This window comes from Meles meles, chromosome 19 (assembly GCF_922984935.1).
Source record: "Meles meles chromosome 19, mMelMel3.1 paternal haplotype, whole genome shotgun sequence".
NCBI lineage: Eukaryota > Metazoa > Chordata > Mammalia > Carnivora > Mustelidae > Meles > Meles meles.
This window is the reverse complement of record NC_060084.1, coordinates 45546285-45574148: the sequence shown is the minus strand read 5'-3', so window position 1 is coordinate 45574148 and position 27864 is coordinate 45546285. Positions and strand designations below refer to the sequence as shown.

At 51.5% G+C, this 27864-nt stretch overlaps 2 protein-coding genes across 2 annotated transcripts in view; one reads left to right on the top strand and one right to left on the bottom strand.

Annotated features, from left to right (window-relative positions):
- The first annotated feature begins 30 nt into the window (after window positions 1–30).
- On the top strand, window positions 31–4773 carry PAF1 (PAF1 homolog, Paf1/RNA polymerase II complex component). The gene is made up of 14 exons (XM_045987572.1): window positions 31–359; window positions 946–975; window positions 1076–1168; window positions 1496–1617; window positions 1706–1772; window positions 1862–1963; window positions 2043–2148; window positions 2254–2322; window positions 2405–2508; window positions 2586–2702; window positions 2810–2938; window positions 3836–3941; window positions 4047–4137; window positions 4215–4773. Exons 1-14 carry the CDS (start codon window positions 313–315, stop codon window positions 4616–4618), a joined length of 1587 nt encoding a protein of 528 aa, XP_045843528.1. The 5' UTR covers window positions 31–312; the 3' UTR covers window positions 4619–4773.
- A 955-nt stretch (window positions 4774–5728) lies between these two features.
- Window positions 5729–27864, bottom strand: part of SAMD4B (sterile alpha motif domain containing 4B) — a 38273-nt gene continuing 16137 nt past the window's right edge. The window contains exons 3-13 of the mRNA XM_045987571.1: window positions 18940–19410; window positions 14302–14541; window positions 13363–13472; window positions 13119–13205; window positions 12112–12454; window positions 11408–11493; window positions 10813–10931; window positions 10055–10253; window positions 9730–9853; window positions 7336–7419; window positions 5729–7126 (exon numbers count right to left, since the gene is read on the bottom strand). Coding sequence (XP_045843527.1) covers window positions 7098–7126; window positions 7336–7419; window positions 9730–9853; window positions 10055–10253; window positions 10813–10931; window positions 11408–11493; window positions 12112–12454; window positions 13119–13205; window positions 13363–13472; window positions 14302–14541; window positions 18940–19410 — 1892 coding nt within the window. The 3' untranslated portion in view covers window positions 5729–7097. The remainder of the gene's footprint in view (window positions 7127–7335; window positions 7420–9729; window positions 9854–10054; window positions 10254–10812; window positions 10932–11407; window positions 11494–12111; window positions 12455–13118; window positions 13206–13362; window positions 13473–14301; window positions 14542–18939; window positions 19411–27864) is intronic.

The following is a 27864-nucleotide window of genomic DNA, read 5'->3' as shown; positions in this document are numbered from 1 at the left end:
CGGGTGTGGGTGTAATCCGGACTCTATTTCCCAGAAGGCCTCGCGGCCTGAGGCGCCCTGTCGGGTCCTTAGCGTCTTGGCGGCAGTTGGTGGAGCCGGAGCTGCGAGGCCGTCTTTGGCGCTGCCTGCGCGTTTAGCTGAGTCTCCACTGGAAGTCTTCACCAGCCCACCTCATTCCGACCCTACCCCGGCGGAGAGCGGCGCCAACCTGAGCCCTCCCTCGGATTAGGCGTCCGCCAACGTCGGTGCACCCCTCCGCGTCTCCCCGCGGCTCAGCAAGGACCCCGTCCGGGCTTCCTTCGCCTTGTCGCCATGGCGCCCACCATCCAGACCCAGGCCCAGCGGGAGGATGGCCACAGGTAGGCGCCACGCCGCCTGGCTGTATCGTTTTCGTTTAGGTCTGTCCAGGTTTCGGCGAGGCGGGGGGTCGGGCGCGGGTGTCTTCCTACGACGTCACCAGCCCCCCAGTGATGTCAGACCTTTGCCGCGAACGCCGTGGCGTCACGGAGCGCTCACTTTGACAGACAGGGGTGGGTTTCTTCAAGGATGGGGTGTTGCCCCCACCTTCCTGCCATGGAATTCAGGGATTAAGCTCTTGGAAGACTATCTAGACGGACTGTGCGTTTATTACTCCAGTCAAGCATTTGGAGAATTCCTTTGCTAAAAGCAGTTGAGCACGTTGTTCTATTAGAGTACTTGAAGACGTCCCCTCCAAAAGGGATTGAGCAGTTGATTTCATTCATGAAAGCGTTTGGAGACACTTTCTCTAAAAGGAGTTGAATCTTAGGCTCTTTCCGTTAAAGTACTTGGAGCACCCTCCCACAGGGATTACCATTTGCCACTCCCTCCTTCCCTTTTTTAAAAGCTTGGAGAAACCCCCCTCACTCTTCTGTCAATCGCGTTCTCCATCTTTCCTTCAATGTCTCGCTCTCTCTTACCTACCAGGCCCAATTCTCACCGGACTCTGCCTGAGAGGTGAGCCCCATTGGGTTTTCCCAGAAGGGGTGGGCCAGTGGGGACTGGGAGCAGAGTGGGGGGGCAGCAGGGGACCGGTTTTGAACCACTGTATTCCCAGGTCTGGAGTGGTCTGCCGAGTCAAGTACTGCAATAGCCTCCCTGACATCCCCTTCGACCCCAAATTCATCACCTACCCCTTTGACCAGAACAGGTGAGACTGAGTTGGAGGAGGGCAAAACAACTCACTTAGATCATGAGTTCCGTAAGGGCAAGGATTGCTTCTCTTGTTGACTGCTTTCTTTCTAGAGCCTAGAACAGTACCTAGCAATATGGTAGTAGGTGCTCCATAAATATTTGTTGATGAATGAAACAAGCAGTGTTCCATTCTTTTCCCACTGAAGAGCCAGCCTTGTAACTCCAACATGGGGGATACTCCCATTTTGAGTTCCTCCCTGGAAAAGCTTAGGCTCTGGGAAGCAGGAATATGAGGGTAAAGCTGGAAATCAGGAAACCATAATGGGTATGTTTCCCCACCCAGGTTTGTCCAGTACAAAGCCACTTCCTTGGAAAAACAGCACAAACACGACCTCCTCACTGAGCCAGACCTGGGGGTCACCATTGACCTCATCAACCCGGATACCTACCGCATCGACCCCAATGGTGTGTGGGAAGGCAGGGAGGGTCTGCTCTAGGCCAGAAAAGGCCAGGCCCTCCCTCACAGCCCTCCTGCCCCCTTGTTCTCCTCTAGTACTTCTAGATCCAGCTGACGAGAAGCTTTTGGAAGAGGAGATTCAGGCCCCTACAAGCTCCAAGAGGTGTGTGTGTGTGCTGAGGACTGGATATGTGGAGGGAATCTAATGGGAGGAGGGTGGTGGATCCTAGGTGCCTAACACTCTACCCCCAGATCCCAGCAGCATGCGAAAGTGGTGCCATGGATGCGGAAGACTGAGTACATCTCCACTGAGTTCAATCGTTATGGCATCTCTAATGAGAAGCCTGAGGTCAAGTAAGTTGTGGCGGGTAGAGAGGGAAGGTGATTTCAGGTGTGTCCAGTGACCCCTAAAGTCTTCTCTCTCTACTCCTAGGATTGGAGTTTCTGTGAAGCAGCAGTTCACAGAGGAAGAAATATACAAAGACAGGGATAGCCAGATCACAGCCATTGAGAAAACTTTTGAGGATGCCCAGAAATCGGTAATTGAGGGATGGGGATGGGGTGGGATAGGGGTTGAGGGCGGACCAACGAGCAGCTCCAGAGCTCCATATCCTCCTCACCTACCCTGTTTTTGCGCCCACCAGATCTCCCAGCATTACAGCAAGCCCCGAGTGACACCGGTGGAGGTCATGCCTGTCTTCCCAGACTTTAAGGTCAGATCCAGGGCAGGAGGCAGTGAGGCAGAGCCTGGTGTCTCTGCTTGTCCCAGTCTAATACCAGTGCTCTTGCCCCTAGATGTGGATCAACCCGTGTGCTCAGGTAATTTTTGACTCAGACCCAGCCCCCAAGGACACGAGTGGTGCAGCTGCTTTGGAGATGATGTCTCAGGCCATGATCAGGTAAGTGGCCCCACTGCCCACTTTGGCCTGTTCCTCATTGCCCCTTTGTCCTTACTCTTCTCTCTTCTCCCATCCAGAGGCATGATGGATGAGGAAGGGAACCAGTTTGTGGCCTATTTCCTGCCTGTGGAAGAGACGCTGAAGAAGCGAAAGCGGGACCAGGAGGAGGAGATGGACTATGCACCAGATGACGTGTGCGTGGGTCGGGTTAGGTTTGGGGAGTGGAGGACCGGGTCTCTCCCTTTTATCCCTTGTAAGAAAGAAGTGGGGCTGCTGACCTTGTTCCTCTCATCCTCATCAGATACGACTACAAGATTGCTCGGGAGTACAACTGGAACGTGAAGAACAAAGCCAGCAAGGGCTATGAGGAGAACTACTTCTTCATCTTCCGGGAGGGCGATGGGGTTTACTACAACGAACTGGAGACCAGGTACTTGGTATACTCCTACCTCAGACTAGTCTGGGGCTGTGCTTCAGAATCCTGATCTGGGGTATGTGGGAGCTAGCTTGGAGGTCATTTGTACATATGGATTCATGTTTCAAACAAGAGTAGCAGAAGATTGCTTGACCATGTGAGCTGGACCTAGTTCTAACACACGAACCCAGGAAAAAAATCTCGAGATTGAGGTTTCTTGTAGTGTAGATAGCCAGGTTCTCTCTGACGTAGTAAGAGATTTCATGTGAAAGTCAGCACAGGCAAAATACGGAGTAATAACATCAAATTAGCATCAGTATTTTAAATGAAATCCTGGATACCCACAAACCTCCTGAGAGCTACAAGTTTATTCCTGTGCTAGGGACCTTGGTGTAATGTAAGGGTTGGGAAAGAAAGTGGGACCTTGAGTCTGTTTAAAGCAGAGATCACAACCTCTGATCCCATGTAAAAGGCAGCACAGTGGCCTTGTGGGCTCTGGGTGACCTGGAGCTCTTGGCAGCCTCCAAGGGGCACCATGACCTCGCCTAGCAAAGGGCTCCTTCAACCTTTTGTTGCTATGCTTTGCGAAGGTAAAGTCCCAGTGGGGCCACAGATTAACACTTTCCAAAAGCCAGTGATCTAGATTCTGTGCTTTTAAGTGTTGCTAATTTACCTTAAAATCTCTTACGTGTATACACACTTTATAAATACAGGGGACTCATGGAGCTATTATCCTTCCCCTTCCCTTATCCAACCTCTGAGTTTAGTCTCCTTCATTCACCTTGCATTTATTCTGGTCTCTTCTGGACTAAGCGCTGGTGAGGAAGTAAGAACCAAGTCAAACTGGATCCCCCACTGGGGTCTTTAAATGCATCTTCCACACACCCCACCCCACCTACTTGCCCACTGCAGGGTCCGTCTGAGTAAACGCCGAGCAAAGGCTGGGGTTCAGTCCGGTACCAATGCCCTGCTGGTGGTCAAACACCGGGACATGAATGAGAAGGAATTAGAAGCCCAGGTAATAAGCATCACTGGCCCAGGGCAGCCATGGAGAGGGTGGTGGGTAAGCAGAGACAGAAGCCTGACAGGACAGTCTCCTTCCCCTCAACCCTGCTACTTCTAGGAGGCACGGAAGGCCCAGCTGGAGAACCACGAACCCGAGGAAGAAGAGGAGGAAGAGATGGAGACAGAAGAGAAAGAAGCTGGGGGCTCAGGTAAAGCTGGACAGGCAAAACCCCGGAGCCCTGGAAGGGTGGGAAACTGGGTTTCACTTCTCCCTGCTCCCTTACAGATGAGGAGCGAGAGAAAGGCAGCAGCAGTGAGAAGGAAGGCAGTGAGGACGAGCGTTCAGGCAGCGAGAGTGAACGTGAAGAGGTTGACAGGGATGAGGCCAGTGACAAGAGTGGTAGCGGCGAGGATGAGAGCAGTGAGGACGAGGCCCGGGCCGCTCGGGACAAAGAGGAGATCTTTGGCAGTGATGCGGACTCGGAAGACGATGCAGATTCTGATGATGAGGACAGAGGCCCGGCCCGTGGCAGTGACAATGATTCGGACAGCGGCAGTGATGGCGGTGGCCAGCGCAGCCGGAGCCGCAGTGCCAGTCCCTTCCCCAGTGGCAGTGAGCACTCTGCCCAAGAGGATGGCAGTGAAGCTGCAGCTTCTGATTCCAGTGAAGCCGACAGTGACAGTGACTGATTCCCAGGTCTTTCAGGGTTGGTGCAGACATGATTATAATGCAATTATTATGCGCAGGAAGGCACTTTTTGAGTGGTTTGCGAGCCCTTTGCTTTGTTCGTTTCCCTCCTCTCCTCCAAGCCTTGCTGTTAATAAAGCCGACTTTTTTCCCTTTATGCCCGTTCCCAACCCTATGGTCTCATTCTGCTTATACTTCTCCTCCCCCCCCATCCCAGGAGCGCAGTGGCCTCAGCTTAAGGCCACTAGGTTTTCCATGAAGTATAGTATAGCATAACAAAGGTCAGAATCCTTTTTGTGTTTTTGTTTCTTGTTTTTTTTTTTTTTTTTTTTCCAAAATAAGCCCAGACCATTAAACAAGTGAAACTCCAACAAGTAAGTCTTCTCCAACAGCGAGAAAAACTGTACAGTTACTCAAAGCTGATTCTGCCAGTGGGGCTGGGGATAGGAGGGAGGGTGAAATCATGGTGGCAGGGGAGGGGGCTGGGGAGGGACTGGGGTAGAAGAGGGTCAGGGTCCTGCCCATCAGAGTGGGGCCGCCTGCGTCCTGCACACTCTGCTGTCAGGTTGGGGGAGGGGGGCAGCTCTTGCCTCCCATTGTGTGTGTGTGTGGGGGGGTGTCCCTCACCACCTCCCAATGCCAGGCAGAGCCAGCTCACACTGATGGGTAGTGAAGAAGACAGGACTGGCTGGGAGGTGGTGAGGGTCCTGTAAGAGGGACACCCTGCTGATTCCAAACGAGGTGGCCCCTGTCCATCCCACTTCCCGGGGCTATTGGGAGAGGGGGACTGGAGAAGCCCTGGGAACTTGAGGGGAATGACCAAAGGCACAGAAACATGGAGGGGCCGGGGTGGGGGACTTGCATAGGTTGATGAGTGTGCAAGAGGTACATAAATAAACCTGACACCCCACCCAGCCCGGCACTGGGAGAGGAGGTGGGGACCTTAGCAGATCCCCAGGGCCACCCCACCCCCTGGCTTCCTCCCCTTCCCTGGGCTCAGAGCTGAGGAAGGTCCAGACCAGGAGGGCAGAGGCAAGAAGGTCTGGGGAATGGGCTGAGAGTGCAGGGAGGGCGGTGGTTTTAAAATTTTTTTTTTTTTTTTTGGTTTTTTGTTTTTTCCCAACATTTTGTATCTTTAATAACATACACAATGGTTACCAGCCATATTCATAACAAAAGTTATTCATAAAATGTATCTAAAAATAACATTTTTTTTTTCCTTTTCGGTGTGAAAAGCTTGAGAATGTCCCAGTGGGGGGTGGGGTGGGTTGAGTGGGAAGAGGGGGTTGTAATAGGGGACCCTGGCTCCCCCACAGCCTGAACCCCCAAGTCCCCTCCCTCCACCTGGGCCCCAGCACAACCCCTCAGCAGGAACAGAGACCAGAGGGTCTGTATGACTCCACGGCTGGGACAAATCTCTGGGTTATGATATAGTGTTCCACTTAAGTGAGGTCATGACAAAATGGGGGGCGGGGAAGGATGAAAGAAAAAAGGGGTGGGGAAAGAAACCAAAAACCAAACAATCCCCTTTCCCTTATTCCTTACCCCAAGTCTTTCAGCTACCAGACCTGGGAGTGGACAAGGGTGTGTGTTGGTTGCGGGAAGGGGATGTTAAGGCAACAGACTTCCTGACCTCACTGGCTTCCCTGGCTCCTGGCCTTCTACCTCTGCATCTGGGGAGCCAGGACTGGGGGGAAGCGGGGGAAGGACTAGGGGGTCTGGAGGAAGGGGCTCTGCCCCCTCCCCTCATAAAATTCGGCTCCCCCTGCCACTTTCTTGGCTCAGAGAGAGGCCTGGGGATTCTAAAAATGAGAGGGAATGATCAGAGAGAAAAACCGTTAAGAACTATATAAATATGCATCTTAAATAGGCCTAAGAAATTAATTGTAGAGAACCTCTGATAAACAGGGCAAAAGGAGGTGAGTGAAAGGAGGGTGGCTCCTGTCCTTGGGGGTGATGGGAATGGGGAAGGAGAAGAAGGTGGCAAGGAGAGAGAGAGGGGATCCTCTCAACTACCAGCTTCTCCTTAGCTCCTCTCAAATAACATCCAGGAGAGCAGGTTATCAACCCCGCTTCTTTCTCCCCAAATGTCAGATGGTTCTGAGCAGGCCCCACAAGATAGGGGTAAGCTGCTCCCTTAGGAGAGGCAGGTGGCCGGCAGTCTGGAAGAGGCAGGGGTGGGACTGGGCCAGGCAGGGGATGAGGGAGGGAAGGAGGGGCAGTCAGGCTGGCCAGTCCCTGCCTCCTTTATCCTGGCTGCCCCCTACCTCCCTAAAACTCAGCAGAGATCCCTCGACGGGCCTGGGAGTGAGCAAGGCGCGTGCCAATGTTAAACAAAAGTTAAAAGGGTGAGAAAGTAGAAAAATACTAGAATGTATAGCTGAGCCAGCCCACCCTCTCGCTGTCGCAGAGAAGCCCGTTGGGGGTTGGCCCCCGCCCGCCGCCCAGGGAGCCTATGGGTGCGCTGGGCTGTGGGTCCCGTCAGATGGTGGAGGTTTTGTCTGTCCCATCTGTGGTGAGAAAGGGAGGAAGGGAGGAAGATCAGGAACTGGCGGGAGGCCCAGGAAAAGGCGCTCGGGTAGCCTGTCATCCCAGTCAGGCCCTCCCTGGAGGCTGGCCTCCCCTAGGGACCCCTCAGGATGCTCTGAGTTGCTCAGTTCAGAGGCGGAGACGCTGCTGGGTAGGTGGGAGCTGGGTCAGGGAAAGAGGAAATGCTCACCACCCAAGGCGTGTTCTGTCATGCTCAGACACAGAGACTCCAGAGTGGGATTGATCTCCAGGTCAGGCCCAGGGACCGGGCAGTCTGTGGGGAGAGAGAACAGAGGTGAGGGCTGAACTGACCACGGAAGGCAGAACCTGGGAGACAAAGGAGTGCAGGGGCTGAGCGGGGTAAGAGGAAAAGAAGGGAGAGAGGGGCAAAAGACAGAGAAACCATATGTAAGACGTGGCACACGCTCTGATGGGAAGTATGACCAGGCAGGGATGAAGGACACAGACGGGCATGGGTGTATCACAGAGCAGGCAGAGGCAACAATGGCAAGGGCAGAGGCTTAGCAATGAACAGAAAGCCTGACCAGCAGGCTGAGGAAGTGATGGGAAGCTGAGGGAGAGTCCTGGAGGCCACACACTGCATGTTGCCTTAGATGCAGTCTAGCCATCAGCCCCAGGCACTGGGCAGCCCTGCACTCCATGACTGATGACCTGCTCTGTACATGGGTGCAGAAGCTTAATTAGAACAATTCCCATCCCCACTTCGACTTGCTCCATTGGGCAGGATGTCATCTGGGTAGGCCCGACAGATGGGGCAAATCAGGACAACAGCCATGGGGCTTGTCCTCAAACCATCTCTAAAGGGCCTCTTGCTCCAGTGCCTGGGAAACAGCCCACCTCCCTGAGCAGACCTGACCCTACCCCACACTGCTATGGGGAGAAACCCTGTGCTTTCTACCTGATTTCAGAAGATGCTGCTCCCACCTCCAGTCTCTCTGATCATCACATCCCCAATGAACTCGGAGCTAAGGCCGTGTCGGGACACCTGTCTCTTCTTTTTTTTTTTTTTAAAGATTTTATTTATTCATTTGACACAGAGAGAGAGAGCACAAGTAGGCAGAGAGGCAGGCAGAGAGAGAGGAGGAAGCAGGCTCCCTGCGGAGCAGAGAGCCCGATGTGGGGCTCGATCCCAGAACCCTGAGATCATGACCCGAGCCGAAGGCAGCGGCTTAATCCACTGAGCCACCCAGGTGCCCCCTAACTGTCTCTTCTTAGCCAATATTTTTTTTTGACTTTGGGCAAGTGACCTGAGTCTCACATTCATGACTGATATGATGGGAATAAACCAGCACCCTCATGTGTGCAGCCGGGAGGATCTGATTTGACGGCATGGAAAGCCGCTGGATCCATAGTCCAGCGCGCAGCACGCAGGTAAAAAGAACTACTCCAATTGTTTGCTCGTGCAGTTCATCCATCCAGTCACCTGCATCTGCGACTGATGTAAAGCAGATGCCCACCACGTTAGGATGAACACAAACAATGGACAGGGTCCTCTGGCTCTCACTGGTTCACATAATCTCATAAGTGAAGAAACCCACTGACTGGTATTTATGTCACGAAGAGCTCAGGATCACCCGCAAATTTTTTTTTTTAAAGATTTTCTTCATTTATTTGACAGAGATCACAAGTAGGCAGAGAGGCAGGCAGAGAGAGAGGAGGAAGCAGGCTCCCTGCTGAACAGAGAGCTCGATGCGGGGCTCGATCCCAGAACCCCGGGATCATGACCTGAGCCAAAGGCAGAGGCTTTAACCCACTGAGCCACCCAAGTGCCCCTGCAAATCTTTTCAAAAAAAATTTTTTTAAAGTAAAACTCTACCTCCAACATGGGGGTTGAACTCATAAGCCTTAGACAGGAGCTGCATGCTCTACTGACGAGCCAGTCAGCGTCCCCTCGCCCCCTTCCTCACCTCTTCCAGACCAGCCTTCTCTGCCTTTATAGCCTGAGTGGCCAGCAGCAGGCCTGGCCCAGGGCAGGAGACTCCCCCACTCGATAACCAAGGCAGGGCTAGCATTTCTCTAACCTCCCTTTTGCTCACTTCACCCTCATTCTGATCTCTCATCTCTCATCTCTAGACTGATCTGTGAGCAGAGGGCAAACAGCCATCTCACCTCACAGACCCGTTAGTGTGGAACCTGATCTACAAACTGAAGTCTGCTGCTTCCTGCCTGAAAGAATCCCAGGGGACGGACAGGCAGGACTCCCCTCCATAGAAACCTCCATGCTCTGACGGTCTCATCCCTTCCACCCCTTCCAAACTGAGTACTTAATGATCCTCTAAGGAGATGATGATGGAGACCAACAGGGACACTAAGACTGTGAACACAGGGAGGAAGAGGTGTGGAGAGGTAAGGCTGGGAGTAAGGGAGAGAAAAGACAGAGAAAGCAGGTAGGATCTGAGAAAGGAAACTGAAGTGGGGGATGGGGGTACAAGAAAACTCAGGACGTGGGAAGACGGGTGCAGAGTGGTGAGAGGTAGGAGGAGAGGATAGTGGGAATGGGACTGAGAGAAGGGCCACCTAAGGGTATTGCCGAGGCGGAGCCCCAAGGGTGGGGGCAGCTTACCTGGAGGGAACATGAGAATGGCCTGGGGTGATGAATGGACCGGGAGGGAGTGGGTGCGCTGCACAGAGCTACGGCTCTGGCTGGGCATGCTGTTGCTGCCTCCAGGGTTGGCAAACCACAGGTTCTGCACAGGGAATGGGAAAAAAAAGTGGTGAGCTGAGTGGGAAGAGGCTGAGGCTGAGATCTAAGCCCAGGTTCGGAAGAGCTGGCAAAGGAGCCTCTTCCCTCTGAGCCGGGCCCAGCTACAAACACATGGAAACGCTCAGCCCAGGCACAACCACCCCAATCCCAGAAGTACCAGGCCCTCCGCTTCCCACTGGCTCACCTGTCGGCCCTGGCCCCCAAGGCTGGGGCTAGTGAGGGCATGTCGTGGGGAGATGCCCCCGATGCCTGAAGGGCTCAGAAGGCCCATCCTGCCGGGTGGGAGGGCCCGGGGAGGCATGGGGAACTGCCGCTGGGTCCGTCGGGCCACCCCCATCCCCACAGAGCCAGCTATGGGAAGTGAGTTGGAGCCGAACGCCCAGCTGTGAGAGAGCAGAAGGCATGGTGTCAGTTGAGGTGGTCGGGGCCCCTCTGTCTGCCCCTTCCTCACCTCCCCCACCAGAATCCCCATGGAAAGGACAGAACACAGACCTGCTCTGAACAAGGATTCCCTGCCCAAGTCCTTGCATCACACACTATTCTCCTGCCCCAAGGCACCCCCAGGATGGAGATGGGAGCGGATAAAGGTTTCCTCACATCCACTTATAGCAGTTCTCCTAACCTGAATTCTCAAATGCGGTATTTAGCAGAATAGAGGAGAAATAGGGGAGAATAGGGGACAAAAGGGACTTCACAGCACCTTGCACACAGGGGAAAACAAGGGGTAGGTGTTGCTTCTGCTAGCTCAGCACCTGTTCTAGTGCTCAGAACACCCATTTTTTTTCTGGTAAAGTCTTCACTGGGTGACTTGTGGAAGGTCACCCAGTGACTGAATGAGGACAACCAATTCCCAGCCCAGAATGTAATCAGCCCACTGAGCACCCCTGTCCACCACCAAGGGCCTCGGGAAGGAAGGCCCCCATACCCTGGCAGCCCGCTCACCCTTTCTGCTGCCGGTAGCTCTGCATTTCTAGAGCGGCTTTGCGTGGGAAGGTCCGGAGGAGCTTCAGCACTTGCTGTTTCCAGGACAGCAGCCGTTTCTTCTGCGTCTCCGTGAACGCCTGGAATGGGGAGCGTGAAGCGGGAGTATGCCTTCCATTCACCCACTCAAATTATTTACAGCCTGCCTGCTCTGTGCCAGGCAGTACTGGGAGGTAGAGGTAACCTGTGCACACAGAGCTCACGGTTCAGCAGGGCAGAGGACACGCAGGCCATCTGACCTGTGACGAGCACTGCGAAGGAGAAGCCTCATCTACTGGGGGGGCCAGTGAAGGCGTCCCTGAGGTGTACTCGTTTGAACTAAGTGCTGAGGGACCAGCAGAAGGGAGGGGAATCTCGCTGCCCAGAGAAGGAACACGTAAGAAGGCTCTGAGAAGGAGAGCTCACAGCAGCCACTAAAGCCAACACTAGTGAGATAAGGGCTGGAGACACTGGGTGGGTGCCAGCCGGGCGGGACCCTGAGGGCCACATCAGGAATACGGATACTGAGAACGAGGGGGAAGCCTTTCCTTTCTTGGGACCCTAGAGAAGGCCTCACCTCATGAGTCAGGCACTTTTCAATAAGCTGGAGGTAACTGGTGATGTTCTCCTCGTCCGGTCGGGACACCAGCAGCTGGGTGCACACTGAGGGACAACGGAAAGGGAGGGAAGTTAGCCCCAACATGTCCTCTGCCATGCTCTAGCTCCCTCTGCCCTCCTGGCCAGCACAAAAATTGGAAGAGGACACTCAGGCTGGATGAGTTCTAGGTATGTGCGAAGCATGGTACCTAGTTATCATGAACATATATAAACCCACCATAGTAGCTCAGAGAGGTGGAATCACTTGGCCCAGGTCACACAGCTAAAAGGATATGGATCCAATTGTAAAGTCGGCTACGCCATGCTGCCTTAGGAAAGGCCAAGCCCACTATGAGTTACACCATCCCCATCCTGTGGACTTTAATACCCCGTGAAAGAACCAATGGATTTGTCTCATACTATACACAGTATCTACTGACACATCGTTCCGCCTTTTGTTCAGGCTGGAGACACTGTGTGGGTAAATAAGGGTTGTCTCCTACCACCAACCTAGACATACCTGAGGGTGGGGCCTTACTACTCTCAGTCTCAGCCACTCTCTGATATAGTCACTAGGGTCCTTTAAAAAGCTTGCTCCCATCATTTAACTTGGATTTGATCCCTGATGACTGGGTTCAATTGGCTGTCCCAGAACTTCCTGCTGGGCCTTGCGTGGTCTCTCACCTTTGCCCATCACCCGTGTAAACTGGCTGGGGATGTCTCCGTCGGCAACGGGAGCCGGGGCTGGCTCACTGCCATCAGTGGGAGCCGGAGCTGGTGGAGGGGGGTAGCTCTCTGCAGCTGGAGGGTCCTTGGCCTCAGTGCCCTTGTCTGTGCCAGGGTGAACCAGGGGAGGCTCAGCACCTGGCAGTGGTGGCTCCCCCCGGCTCCCATCCTTGGCAGTAGGGGTGGCGGCAGCGGCAGCAGCCACAGTGGCCTGGAGGATGCTGTAGGCCTTGATGGGGGTGATGATTATCTGCTGCAGCTCCTGCAGAGCGTTGCGCAGATTCCCGCCTTCCAGCACATCCTGAGTAGGGAGGACACATCCGGGGTCACATGCTGACCCCCAAAGCTACACAGAACGACTACACAAGCGGGGTCAGACAGAGCCAGGAGAGCGCCGGTGGAACCCTGAGTCCTAGCACTTAGAGAAAACAGGTAAGGACAATACAAGCTCACATATATACACAGATATGTACACATTTGTATTATGTAATCCCTCTTCTCCACTTCAAAGTGGAGTTCCAAGGGGGTCTGGAGAAGGTGGTCTGATGCTGGGCCTGAGGGTTCCACCAAGGATGGAACCAGAAAGCAAGTGGCAGGGAAGGGGAAAAGGAATGCAAATCAAGGCAGATATGGAAGAGGAGTGAGAGAGAAATAACCAAATGGAAAGAGATCATGCACACCAGGAGACATTCTGCTCCATCAGGAACACTAGTTAGGACCGGAAAAGTGAAAGGAGCAGGGATTGAGTTAACAGAGACAAAGTCTGGAGACACAGACCAGGACAGAAAGAGAGGGGAGCCTCTCGGCCAAAGGCCCATGAACCCTGTGATCTGACTTGCTCCTGGCCTCCCAAGGGCTGGGTTCTCTGGAGGTCAGACCTGAGGGCTGGGGAAACCCCCAGGGGAGGCCACCCAGAGCCACCACGCAGTTAGCTGGACTTGGAGATGGGGATATCAGATCCTCACCTTCTCCAGGGACTTGAGGACACTCTGCCTCTCGCGCAGCTTCTGGATGCTCAATGCTATCTTGTGGCGGGCACCTTTGGTCACATTCTGTGGTAGAGGCAGAAGGGGATAGGAAGCTGGAAGTGTGAGGCTGAGGTACCTGGGGTGCCCCCTGGGCCTGAAGAGACACCAGAGGCTTGGGCCGCAAGAGTAACGTCAAAATGGTGCTGCCCCCACCACCTCCCGATGGTCCCACTGGCTTCACCTGAGACTCCAGATGCTGCTCAGTCAGTGTCATCATCTCCTCGTAGCTCATCTGTGAGAAGAGGGCCGCATACTTGTGCAAGCGGAGGCTTTTCAGCCATGAGGGCACATCTATGGAAAAGGAGAGCAAAAGGTCAGGAATGGCAGAGGAAGAGTTGTGGGGAGGGAGCAGTTTTCTGCAGTTTTTAATGTTCCAACCTTGGGGGGACTCTGAGGCCCCAGCATCAACCACCTTCTCCAGGAGCCCCATGGAACTCCACCTTGAAGGGGGTAAGAGAGAATACATGTATACAACCAGAGGTAACACCAGAAACTGCAGAAAACCAGGAGTAGGGGGAAGCCAAAGGTCCATAAACCACTTTTTTTTCCCCTAAGATTTTATTTATTTGACAGAGAGAGAGAGCACAAGCAGGGGGAGTGGCAGGCAGAAGGAGAGGGAGAAGCAGGCTCTCTGCTCAGCAGGGAGCCTGACGTGGGGCTCGATCCTGGGACCCTGGGATCATGACCTGAGCTTAACCAATGGAGCCACCCAGATGACCCCATAAGCCACTTCCTCTCCTGACCAGTCACACCATTCTAGGTGGTCTTCCCTGGTATTAGGACATCTGAGCCTTCTGCTCTGCCTGACTGGGTATGTACTAGGATGACCTCATTGGTGTCCCTGGAACATCAGCTACTGCTCTGTCCTGGCTTCCTTGTCAGGCTGGGGTGTCTGAAGGCAGGGGTTTCTGGGCTTTCAGACCAGGGCCTAGAGGGATCTCTCTGCTCAATCTTGAGCCCTAAGGGCAGGGACTTACTCCTTCCCTCAGACCTGTCCCTGGCTAGGGTAGGGTAGAGGGTGATGGGACAGGAAGCTGGAAGCTACCACGGTTCCCTTCTGTCCTCTAAGCTATGCAGAAGCCTCTCTTCAGAGGGTCATAGTACTACCCTCCCGTCATACCTTTCATGCCACTGCCGTCCTCCTGGAAAGTGTTCCGGCTGGAGCCCTGCTCCTCCGTCTGCTCACTGCCAGAGGAGGCCACGCTGCTCTGGGGTGAGAGGGGTGCGTGGTCGGGCGTGGTGAAAGCAGCCCGGGCCCCAAGCTCCTCCGGACTCGGCCACTCACCAGGGGCCTGGGGGCTCGTGGGGATGAGCGACATGGAGCGCTTCAGCGGGCTGGGGTGAATTTGGCAGGGGAGACCTGGCCAGAAGGGGAGAGGCAAGAGGTCAGGTTTGGAGATCTGACCACAGGAGATCATGCCCCCTGGTTGGTGCCATGGACAGCAGCTCAGCCCCAGAATCCAACAACGGGAAGGGACCGTGGGATCTGAGAGGAACCACCTATGAGATACTGCTCGTTCCCTCATTCCCCATACCTAACCCATCAGTAAACTCTCAGCCACATCTCTCTATCTTCCCACTTTCTCTTCCAGCACCCTGGTCTGTAACTGGTGTCCCTTGTTGGAATTACTGCTACCGCCTCTTCACTGGTTTCTTGCCTTCATTCGTGCCTCCTACAGCCCGTTAACCTCAGAGAAGCCATGGTGATTCTTCCAAAAATGCAAATCTGACCAAGTTAGTCCCTGCTTTAAATCCCACCTATGACTTTCCTTCACACGGAGGATAAAATTCAAACTTTTCCACATACCTACAAGGCCCTGTGGGACCTGGGCCCTGCTCATCTCTGACTCTCACCTCCACCAGCTCACTCTTCAGTTCAAGCCTTTTTAGCTTTGTTTTCCCCACCAAGCTTCACTTGTTCCTGGAACACTCAAGCTGTCCAACCTCAGGACTTCTGCACTTGCTCTTTCTTCTTGTCTTCCTGATCTTAGCAGCTGGCTCCCTAAAGTCTGATTTCCAGCAAGCATCATCTCTTCCAAGGTCTTCCCTGAGTGGCTGCCCCCCAGCAATCTTGGTTACTCTATTGTATGACTCTTACTTGTCTTCCTTACAGCACCTACCACAACCCGGAGTGACTTCACCTAGTTATTTGTTTACATGCTTATTAACTGTACACCCTGCTACAATATGAGATCTGTGACAACAGGGACTTGTCCTATCTTAAAGATCATTGCAGCCTCAGTAATTATAGTGGGGCGTGGCCCGGAGGAGCTGCTTCATTAGTATTTGTAAAGCAAATGAATGAATGGAATATATAAACTGCTTCTTCAACATCCCTGTCATTGGACCTCACCACCTCCCAAAGATTTTTCCTGTACTGAGCTAAAATCAGCTACCCATAAGGCCCAGTAACTCAGGGTGAATCCAGGCTGTCTTCCACGAGGTGTTTCATATTCTCCATCTGTCCCATTCCTGAGGTAAGAAAAGGGCTCCTACTTGATTTTAACCATCCTCAGGAGAGTGCAGGTTCTGAGTGCCAGACCTTTCCATGTAACTACTCCCTCTGCCTAACTCACTGCTCTTCCACCTTTTCCTGCCAGCCACCTCATCTTCACTCCTCACTCAAATGTTAGCTCTTCTGTGACTTCTCCCTCTGCACTCGTGGGGGCCCTGTGTTACTGGCTCAAGACTAGCAGTAGCCTCCGCCACCAGCCTGTCTCTTGCACTGGACTCTGGGCTCATGCGTATTAGGGCCACATTCTGGGAGGCCTTGAAGGTAGGGTGAAGCTTTTCAATTTCAAGCAGTTGCAGGAATAACCACCCCGCTCAATCATTTCTGCATCACCAGGATCAGGTGCAGGGTGTGATACACAAGAACCCTCGGTTTCATAAAAGCCTAAAGGAGGGCACCCATGGTCCATCCTAAGGGTGCTAAGGGTGCCTCTGAGCTTGACACAGGGAATTCAAAAGTACCCAAAGTCAAATAAAAAGACAAGGACACAAAGCCAAAAAGCCTCACCCTGGGTATGTGAGAACATCAATGCTCAGAGAACAGAAGTACTTTGCCCCAGTTGCCAGAGGGAGTTGGGAGGCAGCTACAGAAAAACCCTAGCCTTGTTTCTGATGGAAAGGCTAGGATTCCTGCCAGTGCTCCATTGAAACGCAACCCAGGAAGAACCACCAGTCTGGTATAGGCCCCAGACCCCCTTCCTTCATCTGCGACAGTCTATGCTCCTAGCCAGGAAATCACCTGAAGGAGAGGGCAGGGCACTGATTCATACCCTCAGGCCAGCCTCCACCTCTGCCTCTGACCTCTGGGGTCCTCTTTTCATGGCTTCTTCCAAGGGTCTGAATTTCCCAGAAATGGCACCTTTTGGGCCCCATGGTTCTCGGTATAGGCTTTTTTCCCCTTTTTCCTGTCTTGGTGCCCATGGCTTCCTTCTCTTCCCTTCTCAGTGAAGGAGGAGGCAGGAAATTATCCTGATTAGAATGATCGTACAGTTCCTGAGGAGCCCTGCTTGGCCAGGCACTGGGGTGGAGGCCGGCCACAGCATGTATAAAAACAGGAATGCTGGCTGGAGATCCAGGGCCTCACACTCTCTCCAAGAAACCCTGGTCTGTCCTTGGCAGCACCCCAAACCCACCCTGCTTGCCTTTACAGGCCAATCCTTGCTCCCCACTCAAAAATATTTTAATGGTTTCCTGTTTCCCGCAACTGCTTGAAATTGAAAAGCTTCATCCTATCCTTCAAGGCCCCCCAGAATGTGGCCCTAATATACTGAGATCTGGGAGTCAAGACAGACCTGCACTAAAATTCTGGCTCTGCCACCTATTAATTTTATGATCCTGGGAAAGTCACTGCCTCCATTTCCAAGTAGTGTCTTTGGCACAGAGATAGGCACACAGTAAACATGAATGTCTGCTACTGCTATTATTCATTTAAATTCTTGTATCTCTCCATCCCAGCCAGATGTCCGCACACTCCAATTTGCCACCCCTGTGTCTTCATTTCATGCTGTGTCCTCTACCTGGAATGCCCAATTCCTTTCTCTCTTCTGGTTCAACCCCTCTATCTGACGTTGTTCCAGCTTAGTTAGTCCTTTAATAGCTGCTGTGCCCCACTGGGACATTGTGGGGAGGAATAAATGTATGGGTACCCCCTCCCCTCGATGAGGTCTAAGTGTCTATGGGACGGTCACTTTTACATGGAAGCAATGTAGCATAGTAGTTACAAGTATGAGCTGTGGAGCCAGACTGCCTGGATTTAAATTCTGGCTATACCACCTGGGGCAGGTGACCCTTCTGTGACTCAGCCCAAGAATTTATTTGTGTAAATTTCTCAGAACACCTTTTGAAAAGGACTAAATGTTCAATAATCTGAGTTAGAATTATCTTTATTAATGTATTTTCCCAATTTGGACCCAGAAACTATGATGCTCTGAGACTATAAAACAGGGTCTAACACACTTTGTGTTGCCAGAGGTGCCAGAAATGCTTTCCTATCCCTCTATTTCCTGTGATCCTTACCAGCACCTGGGAGGGAGACAAGTAGCTAGGACATCCATATGAAACTGGGGGAAGAAAGAGGCTCAGAGCACCAAGGGCATGTACCAGGTGCCACCAGGAGACCCAGGTTCACTTCACCTACTGGCATGGATGACATTTCACTGCCACTCTCTCTTGGCTTGCTTTAAGCACTACCAGCCAGCCAAAGGGGGACCAGCAATGCTGAGGTTAAATCTTGAAACCTCTCACACCTGGAGTCAGGTCATATTACCTCACCACACCTTGGAAATGCCACCTTCCCCTTATCCTGTTCATTTCAACTATTATTTCAAAAACTCACCAGCTCCTCCTGCTCACTCTAGCCTCTGGGGTGCTTACCAACACAGCCCTTCCAGACCATTTAGCTGGAGGACAGAGTAGTCGCCAGGGGCGGACTCTGGTGTCAGACTGCTGGGTCTAAACTTCGGACCATTCTACTACTTGCTCTGTGTATAACCTTGAATATGTGACTTCACTTGAGTCTCAGTGTCATTTCTAGAATGAGGCTGATGATAAAGTTGTGACAAGGATTAAATGAGATACCATGTCAGTAAAGCGCTTACAACACAGTCAACACTCAACAATGTTACCTACTATTACTAATTACTAATATTACAGTGTGACTTTCATCTTACGTAAACAGGCTTACGAACACAGATTTCTCAGAAACAATGCTGTTAGCTGAAGCCATAAACACAAATCCACAATGTCTAAGCTGGAAGGGACCTTAGATTACATCTAGTAACTCAATGCTTTCAGAGGCCTGGCAGGTATCAGACATGCCCCAAAGAAGTCATTAGGGGCACAGGCCAACTGGGGCACATGTGCAGGGTCTTAAAGTGGGGGGAACACAATATTCGGCCATCTTATTGTTGCTACAGGATTACAGGACTTGAGTTGCCGGACTTTTTAAAAATTTTTAAGAGAAACTGAAATCTGGATTTTTAGGGGAAAATTACCAATTTCTGATGTCACCAAATTTATTTTAAAACATAATAAGACAAAAGCAAAGATTCACTGAGTCTGAGCTCAACCAGACATGTCTGTAGGTCAGACACGGCTCCCGGAATGGCAGTTCACAAGCTCTGCATAGCCTCATTAAAGCTGAGGTCCAGAGAGATTATATGACTTGCTCAAGGCCAAAGAACGAGTGAAGAGCCCAGTTTGACCTTTTTCAAGTAGGCATGGCCTCCTGGAACCCTCACTCCCTCACCTGCATTTGCGTTGCTCCCAATACTGTTGATGGCTGGCGGCACTGAGCTGGATGGGTGGAAGGGCACGTGTCCATTTTCCCGGGGTGGCTTGTCCTGCCAGCCTGGCCCTGCCTCCCCAGGGCCCAGCTCTGCAGGGCTCCCCCACTCATCTGAGCCTTGGCGTGAGTGGTAGGTGGGCTCAGGCCGGGTGCGGAAGCCACTAGCCAGCCGTTCTTCCAGGTGGCTCAGCCAGAGGGCCAGTGCATTGCGGTCCTCCAGTGTGGTGGCCGGGTGGATGAGGGCGTAAGAGAGCAGCTGGCGGCTCTCCTCGATGAAGGCATTGCTCTCGATCGAGTAGGCCAGCACTTTCTGCAGCAGCCTCATGTACTCCGACTTGGCCTCTGTGTTGCCTGGCTGAAGTAGGGGCAGGTGGGACAGCAGGAGGGATACCACCTTCTCTTTGGACTCCTGCTGCCACTGGCTGACGATGGCTGCAGAGGGGACAAAAAGGAATGTCAGGGAAGACAGGGTGGGGGACTCTCTATAAATCCAGGAGTGCTACCTACAGTGGGCTCCCTCAGCTCCAATCTCCTCTCCCTTCCCCCTTCATGACCCCTGAGCTTGTCCTTCATATTGATGAGACTCAAAGCACTCACCCTATTGCCAGAGTAATTTTTCCTGGTTCCACCACTCCTACTCTCCAACACCTGCTGTGGCTCCCCATCAGCCAAACTTGCTACTCTGGAATCTGAGCTCCTCCTGCTGTCCCCAGGCTGCCCTTCTTCCTGTATCCCTGTTTGTTATCTTCATGGCCTTTACCCACACCCCCTTTCCCCCAGCAAAAGAGCCTCCTTCCTGATAGGGGAATGACACTGGAATATGATGGTTAACAGTTTGGGCTCTGGAATCAGACAGTCTAGACTCTCCAACTTACTAGCTAGACTCTGGGAAAGTCACCTTGAACCTCACTGAGCAGTGATCTCCTCACTGAAAAGTTTTGAGATAATTACAGTACTCAGTTCACAATGCTGTTCTGAGATCCACTGAGCTAATAAAGAATGGAAATGGCCAGGCACATAGAAAGAATGTATTTAATAAATGCTTGCTGTTTATTTCTATTTTAAAGATATATTTATTTATTTGAGAGAGAGAGAGAGAGAGAGAGAGAGAAGGAGCAGAGAGTCTGACGTGGGGCTTGATCCCAGGACTCTGGGATCATGACCTGAGCAGAAGGCAGATGCTTAACCAGCTGAGCCACTCAGGCACCCCGGCTTGCTGTTTTTTTTAACTGGTCTCTTTGCCTCCAGATTTTCCCCTCTAATCGGTCCCATTCACCAAGATGGATTTCTCTTCCTAGAAGTACAGCAAGGTGTCATGTTCCTGACCAGGAGCTCACAATGCAGGGCTTGATCCCCAGACTCCAGGATCATGACATGAGCCGAAGGCAGATACTTAACCAACTGAGCCACCCAGGCGTCCAAATTCTGGACTGCCTAAACCTGCTCTCTTCCAGGAAGTGTGACTGGCTGCTCCATGCCACAGTGATCTGGTGACATCGTTTTCTCATCCCACAGTGTGACAGCCTAATAAGTCTGTCTGTGGAGATGAGCCAGGTTTCCCCTCTTGACCCAAAAGGGGACTCCTGAGGAGTAAGACCACTGCCTGGCCACATAAAGGAGGCCTTGGGAAGGAACTGTTTGTTATAGGTCTGTCCTCTGTGAAGACCTTGTTACCCCTGCGTTAACTTTAACTCTCCACTGGAGTAGAGGATAGGAGAAAATGCTGACAGGGCAAAGAAAAGGGACAAAGAATACCAACCAATACCTGAGAAAAGAGATAATGATCAAGGACTAGGGCCAACTATTTCCTTCTTCTTGGGCAACTGAGCTCAGACCTGCAGCCACAGTGATGATTTGCAAATACCTAACACGGGCGTTTTGAGAGATGACCTACTGGGCTATTGGTAAGGTCCCGGGAAGGTGTGAAGGAACTGGGTCTAACCTGGCAAAGAGAGGACCTTAGAGGGGTGAGTGATGAAAAAGAACAGGCAGAGATATGGCTTATGTCCTCCTCTCCCAGTTACTGACTATGTTACTCTGGGCAAACGTAGAACTTCACTGAGCTTTACTTTATCTCTAAAGTGGGGGTCAGAATCATTCCTACCTGGCACAGCTACTACTAACTACTATGAATTAAAGTGAGACCATAGCACAAAGTAGAGCATAAAGTAAGTCCTCAGCAAATATTAGCTACCCTATCATCACAGTTATTATATCTTACTGTGGCTCCTTCTTTTCAAATACCCACAGAGATTCTAAAGCCACATGCCCACTCCTGGTCCTGGAAACGGAGAGGCTGGGAATGGGCATATACTACGTGAGGAGAGCCTCAGAATTCTAGGCATCTGGATTTCAAGTGGGCCCTGATCTGGATCGCTGGATCTGCATCTGACGGTGTCTCAACCCAACTTCCTAAAGGCTTAAGATTCCGGGGACCACTGGTCTCTGCAAAGGAAGCCTTGCATAAAAACATGAGAAACAACCCCTCACATTTCTCTCTGTCTTAATGACCTGTGTGGAACTATGGTTTAGGAATTCACATATATTTCTAGTTCTGGGGGTGCCCAGGTGGCTCAGTCATTAAGTGTCTGCCTTCGGCTCAGGTCATGATCTCAGGGTCCTGGGATGGAGCCTCACAGCGGGTTTCCTGCTCAGCTAGTGGCGGCGGGGTCTGCTTCTCTCTCTCCCTCTGTCTCTCCCTGAGTCTCCCCTCTGCTCGTGCTCTTGCTCTCTCTCAAATAAATAAAATCTTTAGAAAAAAAAAAAAAAAATTTCTAATTCTGCTTAAATCTGTAGCTCTACGAAAATGAAACACACAACTCCCAAGGCCTGGCCATATAACTAACTACTCATTCTCTTGGCCTGCGACTCTCTGCTCTAAGCTTCCTAGAGAACCCCAGGGATTCATACATTTAAGCAGAGTTATCAATTCCTGTTATGCCCGTAGGACTGGCCAAAATAGAACAGTAATACTACACAATAACAGTAATAACGGATAGCACTTACTGAGCATTTACTATATGCCATACACTATGCTATGAACCTCACCTCAACCCTCCTTTAACATCCCACCTTATAGATGAGGGACGAGATTTCAGTGACGGAACCATGATCTGAACCCAGATCTGTCAGCCTCTAGAACTGGGAGGAACTTTTACATGTAACACCGTACTAGTTCTCCAATGCCAAGTCTCTTGTTCTCCACCCCTTCGTCGTCCCTGGCTTTCTAGATCTCATGCATGACTTACCACTCAAGGCTAGGAAAACTCATCTCCTCTGTCTTCTCTTGAGCCAGCACCCCATGACTACAAGGCTGATTCTTAGGTCATCTCTAACATCTAAGGATGTTTCCAAGGTGGGACAGGCCTTCCTGATTGCAGGAAGCCTTCACCTTTCCCACCCTTCTACCTCCTCCACCTGGCACTTGATCACATATGAACAAATACCCTGGCACCCCATTTCCCTGACTTAATAATCCTTGAATTTTTTGCTCTTGATGAGAAGGAAGGAGAAATACAGTGAGGAAGATTAGGGACAGAAAGTCAAAGACTTACATCCCAGCCGTGTTACACAGTTGCCTGGCCAATGTGCTTCCTCCTCTGGAAAGGGGGAATTAACAGGGCCACTGAGAGGATTTAGGGAGCCAATGCGTGTAAAGCACCTGACAGGAGTCTACCCACAGTAAGCACTTAGTATGTGACTCAGTGATTGGTGTTTTTCTCCCTTTTCCTGCAGTCAGCCTACCCTTCCAGCCCTACCCTGATGTTCTCAATCGCTGTTGTTTAGGCCTTACAGGGTAGCCAGAGGCATCTGGGACAGAGAGAAGCCTTGTCTAGCTCCTCCCCCACCCCAGAATACTGCCAGGACCCCAGGGCTGTGGGACACAGCTTCTCCTCTGGTACTGCCAGGGGACATGACAGAACAGCCCCAGGGGTTGCGTTGGGCTCAATGAAGGACCTTGTTCTACTACGGAGAAAGGAGAGAGAGGTTTTGGACAACTGGAGGCTGACCCTGGGGAAATGTGTGTTCCTGTGTCTATGCAGCGGTGCGGTGGGGAGGGCGGGCCTCCCATGACTGGGAAGCATCAGTGAGCACTGGAATGGGTCCAAGGAATTTGCGCAGCCTCAGGCCCCTTGGGGTGAGCCCAGCTGGGGCTGCAGATGACGGGTGGGGATGAAATTTCGTTTCCTGCTCTGATCAGAGAAGTCTGGCTCAGAGCTGAGGCACAGCAGGGGCCTAATGAATATCTGCACACCCGAACCCAGACGGCCTCCTGGAAGGTAGTGGGGTCTATGTGTGGGTCATGTGCCTCTCGAGGACCCCTGACCTCACATCACCCTATCTCATGTCCCAGCAGATATACTGAGTAAGAGCACAGGTTCAAATGCAAACCTGCCTGGATTCCAAATCTACCTCTGCTTCTATGACCCAGGTCAACATAATTGTGGGCCAGTCCTTTAACTTCTCTGAGCCTGGTCTCCTCTTCTGTACAGCAGGGGCAATAAAAACCCTATGTCACAGGGCTGGTGTAAAGATTCAATGAGACAATCGTGCAAAGCACCTGACGTGTGTTAAGCACTCCATGGATTTTAACTATTATTGTCATTGATCCTGGTTGAAGATTGAGAGCCCACACTGTTTTGGGGTTGTCTGGAACAATTAACATAGGAGGGCACATCTGGGACTCCCCCTTAAGATTCCCGACAGGGGTGGGGAATTTCATACAGTTATTTACCAAAAACAGACATGTCTCTGGCTCCTCTGAGCTAGAGGCACAATAAGCAATGATGAAATTCTGGAGGTGGGCGGATGGGGGAGGGGGCTGGGGAATGCCATGATGCCAGTGACTGCTTCTTCCCAAGTGGCAAACCTGGATTCTGCAGGCATGGAGAGGACCAGAGAGACTGTGCATGAGTACCCTCCTTGGCCAGGTGACCAGAGCTAAGTAGGTCATGACCCTGGGTCCTGGCAAACCATAGGAGCCAAATATATCTTGGAGACTGCCATAAAAGCAAATCCATTTTTATGTGCTGGGTTGTTGCAACAATCCTGGCAGCCTCAGGCACTCGTCACAGGGGCTGGGGATCAGCTGCAAACACGCCCTACTCTACCTCACCCCAGCTCGCACAAACATGGGGGAGGGCCAGGGGGCTCACATTTTTGTTTGATGAACTGTGTCAGTAGAGCTTGAAAGGGGAGGGTGGAGGCATGAGAGCTGAGCTCTGGTGACTCATTCAGCCTCGGCCCCTTCCTGACCTCAGTTTCCCCACCCAGATTCAGTGAGCCTGAGAGGGAGGAGTTTAAACCTGCTGGATACAGAGACTCTGACTCAGGAACAGGAGGAGGAAAGAAAATGCAGGAAATGCGGCCCAGGAAGCTGAAGGACCAGGGAGGGAAGGGGATTTCAGTTTCCCTGGCTCTAACCTTTTGGTCCAAGTCAGCATCAGGGGTAAAGAGAGGGCCAGGATTACTGTTACAGCTCCAAAAAGGCAGGGAAGACCACTGGGAAAAGGAACAGGGATGATGGGGGGGGGGGGGGGGAAGCTGGCCCTCTCTCCTTTCCTGTTCCAGAGACCCTTAGGGTACTACTCCTTTTCTTTTCCTGGGTATTGTTTCAGATTCTGCTTCCATGAAACGAACACTGGCTGCCTGGGCTGGGGGACTTCCTTAAACCCTCTCAGCTGCTTGAGAGGAAGAACAGCTCAGACTAGATCCCCCTTCCACAGCCCCAACTCCTCACTCCCAGCGGGCTGCATACCCTCACTACCTTCCTGGGCCCACCTGGAATCAGCACCAGTATTAAGACGAGAGGTTCTTCACTGGATGCACACAAGAGCCAACTAGGGAGCTTAAAAAATACCAGACTTGCTGGGGATAGGACCCAGGCCTCAGATTATTATTATTACTTTCTAAAGATTTTATTTGACAGAAAAGAGAGTGCACACACCAGGGGAACAGAAGGCAGAGGGAGAGGGAGAGGGAAAAGCAGGCTCACCAAGCAGGGAACCGGATGCGGGGCTCAATCCCAGGACCCTGGGATCATGAACTGAGCTGAAGGGAGATGCTTAACGACTGAGCCACCCAGGCACCCTGTCAGATTATTTTTATAAAGTCCTTGAGTGATTCTGACATGAAGCCATGGTACCCACTTGCCTAGATCAAGCCCTCTGCACTCCCTGCCCTTTCTGGTAGCTCTGCCCCAAACCCAAACCTGAACCCAGGGCCTCCTTGGGAGAACTTAAAGAAAGGGCAGAGTTGGGTGGCTGGGACACAGAGTACAGACCCAAAAATGGCAGAGGATCTGCCTCACTGTTCAGCCACCCAGGTCTGAAGGGATCTAAAAAGCTGAGGAGTTTCAGACCCTATAAGAGGCAGCTCTTCCCTGGGAATTGGTGTACCAACTGAATTCATGATTTGATCTGCGGGGTAAGTGTGCATCTTGGTGGTGGTGGGGGGCGGGGAGGCAGGGAAGAGAGTCTCTGAAAAGTCCACCTCCTAAAATATTAAGAACTATTCTTTTAGAAGAATGTGCTGGGCTCCCAAACAAGAACGTAATATGCTTGGCTGCGGCTTTGGAGAGTTACTACACAGCTAACTTCAGAGTAACTTCAGAGTTACTTCAGAGTCCAACACTTGGACAGTATATCTAGAACAACCTTCTTACGGTTCAGATACAGTTCCTCGGGCTGGAGAGGGGTGGTGCTGGTCCAACGCATGAGAGTTGTTAGTGACAGAGATGGAACTAGAACTCCTGGATGTCCTGATTCCTATTCTCAAGTCCCATGACAAATGATTCATCCAACAGGGCATCATTTCTCAAGACTGCCTGGTCAGCAGAACCTGGGTATGTGCTCCCAGGCCCATACCCTCAGGATTCTGATTTGGTGGGTCTGGGTTGGTGGGGAGGAGCTGGATTTTAATAGTCACAACCCTTCACCAGGTGAGATGGATGATGATGCAAGTTTGGGAAACAGAGGGAATGGGAAGGCCATAATGAACACTGGGAGAGAAAAAGGCAGAGTGTGCACAGTTCCTCCCATAAGGCAGGCCTCTGGGCCTAGCTCCTTCCCTCACAAATACCTCAAGGAGGGTGTTCTACTTGAGGGTGGGCCAAGACAGGAGACACAAGCCTCTATGGAACCACCATGCCTATTAAGAAAGAGGTACACAAGGGTCTACAGAATTTACCTCTGTGATCACTTCTCTCTCCGGTCATGCTCTGCTCTAATCCTGGCAGGCTGCCTGCCAACTCTGATATACACCATAGCCCTCCTTCTCTTTTCTCATTCGAAGTTTTCCCTACCTTTGTATGCAAGTACCAGCTTGTTATACTCTCACCATCTGACATGGGACTGTGGCTGAAGACCTAGATTGCTATTTTCATTCACCAGTGAATTCACTCCTCATCAGTTCTCAACCCATAACCCTGCCAAATCCCAGTGCAAACCATCTGGGAAGGGCCTCGGTTCTTGGTGTAAAGTGTACCAAGTCTTTCAAGGCAATGTGGTAAGAGGGAATATTTAACTTATTTATTAAGTTTTAGATTTTATTTATGTGACAGAGAGTAAGTGAGCACACAAACAGGGGGAGGAGCAGAGGGGACAGGCAGACTCCACACTGAGCATGGAGCCTGACCTGGGATTCAATCCCACAACCCTGAGATCATGACCTGAGTCGAAATCAAGAGTTTAAGGCTTAACCAACTAAGCCACCCAGGTGCCCCTAGGGAATATTTTAAATGCACATGACTTCAAACTAGCAGCTCCACAGAATTCTAGGAATTTATCCTAGAGATGCTTAAAGGGTACTCATTACAACACTGTTAGAGCAAGACCAAACATACCATATGGTAAAGCCTAGAGGTCAAGAGCCAAGAGGTCTAAAGTCAAATTCCAGTTCCACCTCTGACCAGTTGTGTGACCCAGGGCAAGTCACTAAACCTCTCCAGACCTTAATCTCCTCATCTATAAAATCAGGGAACAGTAAGACCTACCTTACAGAACTGTTGTGAGGGTTAAATGAGTAATAAAGGTAAAGTATTGCTTGATACCCAGGTAGGGCTCCATAAATTTACCTAGTCTACGTATTCTTGCTATGATGCAGCCATCAATAATGAAGGATATATATATATATATACACACACACACATACACACATATATATACATACACAACTGGAATATGAGATCTTCAAGTTATACTGTTAAATGAAATTGGTTAATATGCACGGTGTTCCACTCTATGTATTAAAATGATCAAAACAGGGTGCCTGGGTGGCTCAGTGGGTTAAAGCCTCTGCCTTCAGCTCAGGTCATGATCCTGAGGTCCTGGGATCGAGCCCATCAGGCTCTCTGTTCAGCAGGGAGCCTGCCTCCCTCTCTCTCCCTCTCTCTCTGCCTGCCTCTCTGCCTACTTGTGATCTCTGTCTGTCAAATAAATAAATAAAATCTTTAAAAAATAAAATAAAATAAAATGATCAAAACAATGAACAAGCTGAAGGGAGAGTATGAACGTATTCATACATGCACAGAATATCTCACAAAACATATACCAACTGGGAATGTGGAAGTATGAAAGGGAGAAGACCTCACTTTTTACCTTTCATATGCTTTGATTTTACAAGTTTTGAAAACACAGAAATTAAACATGCTCTAATAAGAAAACAGAAGAAACACCACTGATGGTTCTGATATACAGACAAGATGGGCACCCAGGGCTCATGCAACTGCCTGGTCAGGATGGGGTGGGAGGGATGTGTGACAAAGCCGCAAAAGAAAATGGCCTGCCCCAAAGGAGCCCTCCTCTGGGGGCAGAGCCATACGGCAACCAAGAACTCCTACTACAACCAAGAACTCCTACTACGGAGCAGAGAGGAGCCTTCTTGGTG